The sequence below is a fragment of the Leptodactylus fuscus genome, chromosome 5 (assembly GCF_031893055.1).
Source record: "Leptodactylus fuscus isolate aLepFus1 chromosome 5, aLepFus1.hap2, whole genome shotgun sequence".
Lineage (NCBI taxonomy): Eukaryota > Metazoa > Chordata > Amphibia > Anura > Leptodactylidae > Leptodactylus > Leptodactylus fuscus.
This window is the reverse complement of record NC_134269.1, coordinates 117,608,822-117,616,761: the sequence shown is the minus strand read 5'-3', so window position 1 is coordinate 117,616,761 and position 7,940 is coordinate 117,608,822. Positions and strand designations below refer to the sequence as shown.

Sequence of the window (7,940 nt, the reverse complement as noted above, 5' to 3'; positions counted from 1 at the left end):
TAACATCAATTGTAATGAAAGAAGGTGCTGGCTGGAAGACAAAATATGAAGTAGAACAGGAACCACTTGAAGAGGTTGTCCATTCCAGTAAATAAATGGTATTGTTTGGAAGCTTGTCTTCTATTGTGGCCCTGCGTGGCCTTTCCTGTTATTTTGGGTGTGTTTTGTTCTCCCCTTTGCATTTTTGTTGGATTATTCTTGTTGAAAATTCTCTAATAAAAATTGATTACACCTAAATGGTATTGTTTGTATACTGAAAAGTACAACTTTCCAAAATACTTTCCTTATAAATTCCTCATAGTTTTCCAGTTCTCTGCTTGCTGTCATTCTTTGTTTGCTTCCAGTGGATAAAAATCAGTCCATAGTCATGTGATAGACACACAGGTGCACATTTTGTTAAAGTCACAGCACAGCAATCAGAGCTGTCTTGTTCCCCTCTAATTTCTAGTCCCCAGCATGGTATCCCTTGCAATTGTGGTCTCTGACATGGTTCCATTTTCATTTCTAGTCCTTAGCATGGTATCCCTTTATATTGTGGGCTTTAGCATAATTTCCCTCTCATTCCTAGTCTCCAGGATTGTATCCTTTTAAATTGGGTCCTTTCAGGTGGTTCCCCCTCTCATCCCTAGTCCCTAGGATGGTAGCCCTTTAAGATGTGTTCCTTAGCACAGTTCCCTTCTCATTCCTAGTCTCCTACATGACATTCATTTACAATTTACATCACGGCCCTCAGCATGGTTTCCCTCTCATTCCTAGAGCCCAGATGATATCCCTTTAATTCTTAGTCCTCAGCATGGCTCTCTTCTTGCACCCTAGCATGGATATTCCTCTCATTCCTGGAGCCTAACATGACTCTTCTATCATTTTTAGACCTCACACATGGTTCCCCTTATCATTTCTGCCTGCATAGCTAACCTTGATAATATTTCCTAACATTTCATAGCTCAAAATCTGAACTTTAAAGCCTACCCAGGTACACCCAATGAATACTTTGGTATGGGATATATATAAAACCTGTGCATTTTGTAGCCCATTTCCTGAGTTTATCCTAGGAAAATTAGGATGGTGGTCTATTGCATTGACTATGACATGGGCTATCTGCTCCAGTGTGATATTGGCAATGTTTCTCCCTGACACCCCTTGCCTGTATCATCCATGCTGCACTCCAGATACAACACAGCACAGGGATGACCTACTTTGTTCTCACAGTGTTTGTACATCCAATGTTTGGTTTTTCCCAAGGAATCCTCACTGAATTTATTTTTCCTCTGCTGGTAGTCCAGCTTTCTTTAACATCACCAACTCCCCTCTAATTTGGCTACAGGTCCACTGAGTGGAGCAGAGTCAGTCATGTCACTGAGAATCAGAGGTTTTAAATTTATAAATTAGATTTACTTGTCTCTGCATAACCCTTTCAAAGGGGTTGTCTAGGCATTTTTTAATTTTAAATATGCCGGGGTAGATAAAAAAGGAGGACGGTACGATCCTTCTGCTCTATCATCCTGTCGTAGGTCTCTTCCTGAGTTCCGCTGAAACTGATGATTGACCTCAGCGGTCATTTGACCACTGAGGCCAATCAGCAGTCTCAGCAGACCACAGGAAAAGACCCGCGATGTCACAAGTAGTGACATCACATGCCCTTCGCTGAGACTGCTGATTTGGTTAAGTGTGGCTGGAACTTCTGCCACATGTCAACAGTGGACCAAAACGACCGGACCGTGCTGAGAGGCACCAGAGCACCATTTTTGCCTGGACAACCCCTTTAACTCTAATGTTTGATTATGTTTGAAAATGTTCCCATTGAATTGAAAAGTGCTGTGGAAAGCATTGGTGTTACATAAAGATCATTATTATAAGTGTATTCCGCTGTTGAAAAATGCACATTGTATGAGGCACTGGAAGAATGGAAGCGCCAACTTCTTGCAACACATTGTGACTAGTGGTTGTCACTCTTGCACACATATTCTAGTTTTGTTTTGCATGGAGTAGGAATAGATCTGCCATAAAAGTGAGTGGGGCTTCTATCATATGTAGTATGTCACAGATTTCTTAAGAATTTTTTTCTTGTCAGCAACTTCACAAATCCAACAGAAAACACAAACTGTAGCACTCTCCTCTCTTCAGATGTGGCATGGACTGTATAAGTACCGCTTGTAGGCACACAGTACGCGACAGCCCTACACAAGCTGGCCTAAGTACTATAGGGGCTCAGGGATACAAGATGGAAGCTGGGCCCACAGTCAGGAGGACAGCATCCACCAGGTCCCATATACACTCACCGGCCACTTTATTAGGTACACCTGTCCAACTGCTCGTTAACACTTAATTTCTAATCAGCCAATCACATGGCGGCAACTCAGTGCATTTAGGCGTGTAGACATGGTCAAGACAATCTCCTGCAGTTCAAACCGAGCATCAGTATGGGGAAGAAAGGTGATTTGAGTGCCTTTGAACGTGGCATGGTTGTTGGTGCCAGAAGGGCTGGTCTGAGTATTTCAGAAACTGCTGATCTACTGGGATTTTCACGCACAACCATCTCTAGGGTTTACAGAGAATGGTCCGAAAAAGAAAAAACATCCAGTGAGCGGCAGTTCTGTGGGCGGAAATGCGTTGTTGATGCCAGAGGTCAGAGGAGAATGGCCAGACTGGTTCGAGCTGATAGAAAGGCAACAGTGACTCAAATAGCCACCTGTTACAACCAAGGTAGCCAGAAGAGCATCTCTGAATGCACAGTACGTCGAACTTTGAGGCAGATGGGCTACAGCAGCAGAAGACCACACCGGGTGCCACTCCTTTCAGCTAAGAACAGGAAACTGAGGCTACAATTTGCACAAGCTCATCGAAATTGGACAATTGAAGATTGGAAAAACGTTGCCTGGTCTGATGAGTCTCGATTTCTGCTGCGACATTCGGATGGTAGGGTCAGAATTTGGCGTCAACAACATGAAAGCATGGATCCATCCTGCCTTGTATCAACGGTTCAGGCTGGTGGTGGTGGTGTCATGGTGTGGGGAATATTTTCTTGGCACTCTTTGGGCCCCTTGGTACCAATTGAGCATCGTTGCAACGCCAAAGCCTACCTGAGTATTGTTGCTGACCATGTCCATCCCTTTATGACCACAATGTACCCAACATCTGATGGCTACTTTCAGCAGGATAATGCGCCATGTCATAAAGCTGGAATCATCTCAGACTGGTGTCTTGAACATGACAATGAGTTCACTGTACTCCAATGGCCTCCACAGTCACCAGATCTCAATCCAATAGAGCATCTTTGGAATGTGGTGGAACGGGAGATTCGCATCATGGATGTGCAGCCGACAAATCTGCGGCAACTGTGTGATGCCATCATGTCAATATGGACCAAAATCTCTGAGGAATTCTTCCAGCACCTTGTTGTATCTATGCCACGAAGAATTGAGGCAGTTCTGAAGGCAAAAGGGGGTCCAACCCGTTACTAGCATGGTGTACCTAATAAAGTGGCCGGTGAGTGTACATCACTGCTCACCCTACAGGAGTGCATTACCCCCTAGTACAGGGCTGTATATCAAGCAGTGTTTATCTGACAGGAGTTATTCCTGTACCAGCGCCTATTCCAGGAACATCCCCGGACGTGTCTGGCCCTACGTGAAGTAATACACATCCCACTCTCATTTCTCGTCCACATACTTGTCTAGCTCGCCCTTTCTACTAAACCGAAACTGACAGCGGCAGGCAGCGCTCTGGAGGCGGGGCTACACACGTGCTTGTGGGCGAATCCCCAAGCCCCGAGCTATCCAATGACGACAGCGCCTGACTGCCGATATGACGTCACCATTCTTAAAAAAATATCATCCGATACTGAGCAACCGTGAATGAGAATAGGTTTGGGAGATGGCCCCTCCCCGTTACGTCACTGCTACGGCCCCGCCTCCTGGCCTGGCACTGGAAAAGGTATCGAAGAACGGAGAGCAGCGCGGTTCAGTATTGTTCACCGTATAGTCGCGAAGCGTGTTGACAGGCACTGGTGCGGACATGGAATGTGGGGAACCGGAGTTCAATATTCTGCTGGCCACCGATTCTTACAAGGTGAGGGCAGTGTGGTGGCCGGGATGGATGCTTACCTATAGCGGACTGCGAAGTGGTTCATGGCCTCCTCGCCTACATGGAACCACCTGGGGCCGGCGAATGGACAGCGCAGTGCTGACAGCGTGCATTGCTGCTCTGTATCAGGGTTACGTGCTGTGAAGGTCAGCAGCTTTGCCGGCTAGCTCGGGGCTTGCTGCTCTTAGAGGCAGGAGTGTTTCCTGGCAGTGAGTATTGTGCACCCGGTATATGGAATACTTGGGGCGAATGGCTGACACTTGATGTGACTGTGGAGGGAGAGTTCCTCTCCGCCAAGGAGAAGTGATCATTACACACTTGTATTGTGAAAAGCCCCTGGTGTTTTGTTGTGCAAGATCGCCTCATTATCCTCACAAGTTACTGTACGTGACCTCCTTGTATATTGCATAAGGGGGGGCAGGAGTCATTTGACTCCATGTGCATTAAGCTATGTGAGGTCACAGAGGATTTAAAGGGGTCCTCTGGTTATGCATCTGTTGAAGTTATAGCTATTGGTGGGGTTTTATTGTTGGATTTTCCACCATAGACCAGACTGCGGCTAAGTGGCACTAGTTGGATTGGCAGGTAACCAGTGTCCTGTATTTGGTTGAATGGAGCGGCATACAAGATACATTTGAGGACCTCCTCCTCCTGGCCACAGTATTTTAGTTAGGGATCCCAATGGTTTAACATCTGTCTCTAAGGGTAAGTTCATACACCTGAATTTGGAGCTGATTTTGAGGTGGATTCTACTTCGAAATCAGCTCTAAATTTTGCCTGGAATCTGTCTTGTGCAGTTTTCAATGGGTGGCAGCATCAGATGCTTCTTTCAGGAAGCTGAAGAAAGAACGATCTTCTTGTACTTCAGATTCCAAGGTGTGAGACACTCTGCAGCTAAGCACAGGGCTGGAGAGAGAAGAGAGTGACTGCCATGAATTACTCTTCACTTTCTGCCTTGTGCTTAGACCACTAGTTATCACTTACAATAAGGTATGACCTAGCCAATTTATAACTGCAATATGTGCAGTTTAATGGGTGTTTCCAGGGTGACTTCAAAATTCCCTCTAAGGGTGTGTTCACACTACTGGTTGTCTTTTCCATTTTACTGATCTTATCAGTGGCTCATAAAATGAAAAGAAAAGCTTCCCTTATAATGGACGCAGAATTAACTTTCACTTTGCATATGTCTTCAGTGGCTTCACAGTTAGCTGTTCTTAGATTTTATGCAGAAAAATCCACACTGTGGAAACCTTTTCCGCGTGTGGCTTTTTCCTGCAGCTAACGAGATGGGATGTCGATTCAGTGCGTCAGCATCCCGCTCCTGAGCAAGAGGGTGTCTTGAGCCGTGTACGCCGCAGCTGACTCAGCGGCAGAATCCAATTGAAGATAAGGCATGTCGTATATTTTTTCCGAAAAAAATTGCTAGCGGAAAAAACTGCGAGTGACTCCCATTGAAATGAATGAGAGGCATTTTTGCTGGCAGATTCCACGTCAAAACCGGCCTACAAAAATCTCTGAACATATCCTATGGGTATGTTCACAGGGAGTTTTTTGGCAGCGGAAATAATCTTCAGGAATTAAACTTTTTTGACACTTTTTATTACATGAGGTTTTTTTTAGGCATTTTTAGTTTTGGGAGGTTTTTTTGCTCCAGCACAGCGTATGGACCTGGAAACTTCTCTTTGAAAAACGCTAGCGATTTTTGCAAAAACCAGGTAAAAAAAAGTGTTGAGGTTTTTCTGCCTCCCATTGACTGATTTTCCAGGTGGAATCTGCCTGAAGATAGGTCATGTTGCTTTTTTTTTCCACTAGCTGAAAAAAATGTTAGCGTGGGAAAAAAAAAAAAGCTAGCGGGTCCCATTGAAATGAATAGGAGGCATTTTTGCAGGCAGATTTTGAGGTGGATTCCATGGCAAAATCCGCTGGCAAAAAACTGTGTGAAGGGGTTGGCCGATATTATTTGTCTGTATATGTAATCCATTTTCCACCGTGTGAACATACCCTTAAGGTACTCTCCAATTGATGACATTTGTCTAGTGTCTATTCCCACTGAGTGATAATACACACAACATTGTGCTAGTTGTGGAGCAACTGTGCCATTTATGTGATACATTTTATTGATGGAAAACAATGGATACATAACCCTATTCTTGTGTATAGTTGTATCTTATTCCCTGTGCAGTGCACTATATGCAATGTTATATTAATAGTATATGCTCTCTGGTTCATCGTGTGGCTTCCTGCTTTCCATTGGGAGCTTGGTTCACAGTTGTACTTTCCCTTCTGTTTATAGTACTGCAATGTCATGTAGTCTTTGGAATCTTAGTACAGGACAAAGTGCTTCTCCAAGGTCAGTGTTAGAATAGCATTTACACGGTTCCTAGGGAGCCGGCAGCCTTTATGTAGGCCATTTTTCATGTTTAGAATCTGCTGTCTCATCTGTGTCATGTACCAATTTAGTATTTTTCTTCCATCTTGGCCGGGGCCAACAATACTACCTGCAAAGTAGATGAGGTTTCTACCTAATCCCCTTCACACATTAAAAAAAAAAAAAAAAAAAAAATCCACATCGTTTTCGTAAATCGCAGCATGTCAATTATGTCTACAGAAATGCTGGCGTTTTCCATATAGCTATAAAACAATGCAGAAACTCTATAGAGGAAGAAATCTCTAGACTTTCTGTGAAAAGCAAAGTGCTACTCAAAAAATGAAAACTAAATGGTTTTCCCGCTCTGTTACGGTAATTTTTATGTAGGTGACCATTATTGTTGTATCTCTGGTGGTACAGCTAAAACTTGTGACGTGGTAGTGGTGTTTTTTACACTCCAATATAGTGGAGGTTCAAAGATGTTGGAGTTGTTTTGCTGTCTCTGGCACTGGGTGCTTTGACTGTGTGCAAGGCATCATGAAATCTGAACCAAAGGATTTGGGGTCTCAATGTAAGGCCCAGTGTCAGAAAGCTGGGTTTGCTTCCTATGTCATGGGTCTTCCAGCAAGACAATGAACCAAAACTTACTTCAAAAAGCTCAGAAAAGTTGTGAAGAGTCCAGATCTAGATCCCATTGGTTACTTGTGGAGAGATCTTAAAATTGTTGTTGGGAGAAAGCACCCTTCAAATATGAGAGACCTGGAGCAGTTTGCAAAGGAAGAGTGGTCTATGTATTACAAAACGTGTAACTCCAATAATTTTCTGGGAGAAATACTTCATTTTTTGGAAACATTTTGGGGGTGCCAACACTTAGGGTCATGATTGTATAAAGTGAAGAGGCAGTCCGGAAGCAATTAAATTTTAATTTTTTTTATTTTTTACATTAACATTTTTATTAAGGTGTTCTTTTAAAGGGAGTCTATCCTTGGTGAGTTAGTGGGTTTTTTTTTGGTTTTTTTTTCCAAGTAGGCTCACGTTTGAAAAGCCTTTAGAAAGGTTGCTCAAGTCTTACCAACCTTTCTCTCCTCCTCACAGCCGTTTTTGAAATATATTGATTTTGGTAAAAATGTAAAAGAAGCTCAGGCAGCACTACAGTGTCATACCTTGTGAGCGAGCACCACAGCGTCATACCATTGATGTCGCCTCCTGGGCTGTCCCGCCATTCCTTCATGCAGATTAGCTCATACACTTCACTGCCTAGCAGCCGCCTCTATCTTCGGCGGGATCCAAATTTCATGCATGCTCTGTACGTGCAGCCACTTCGGGTTTGGGCCATGTTTACAGCGTATCTCTGCCAGCCATCCTTATTATAGTCTTAAAGGAGTGAACAGCGCATGTGCGGGACTTGGATCCCTCTGAAGAAAGAGACAGCTGCTAAGCAGTGAAGAGGTTGAGCTAATCTGCATAAAGGAACGGCCCAGGAAGCAGC

General features: G+C 44.1%; 1 protein-coding gene across 2 annotated transcripts in view; it reads left to right on the top strand.

Annotated features, from left to right (window-relative positions):
* The first annotated feature begins 3,910 nt into the window (after positions 1–3,910).
* NAMPT (nicotinamide phosphoribosyltransferase) overlaps positions 3,911–7,940 on the top strand; it is a 29,742-nt gene continuing 25,712 nt past the window's right edge. For both annotated transcript variants that reach the window (XM_075274119.1, XM_075274118.1), the window contains exon 1: positions 3,911–4,068. In XM_075274119.1, the coding sequence (XP_075130220.1) occupies positions 4,020–4,068 (49 nt within the window). In that variant the 5' untranslated portion in view covers positions 3,911–4,019. The remainder of the gene's footprint in view (positions 4,069–7,940) is intronic.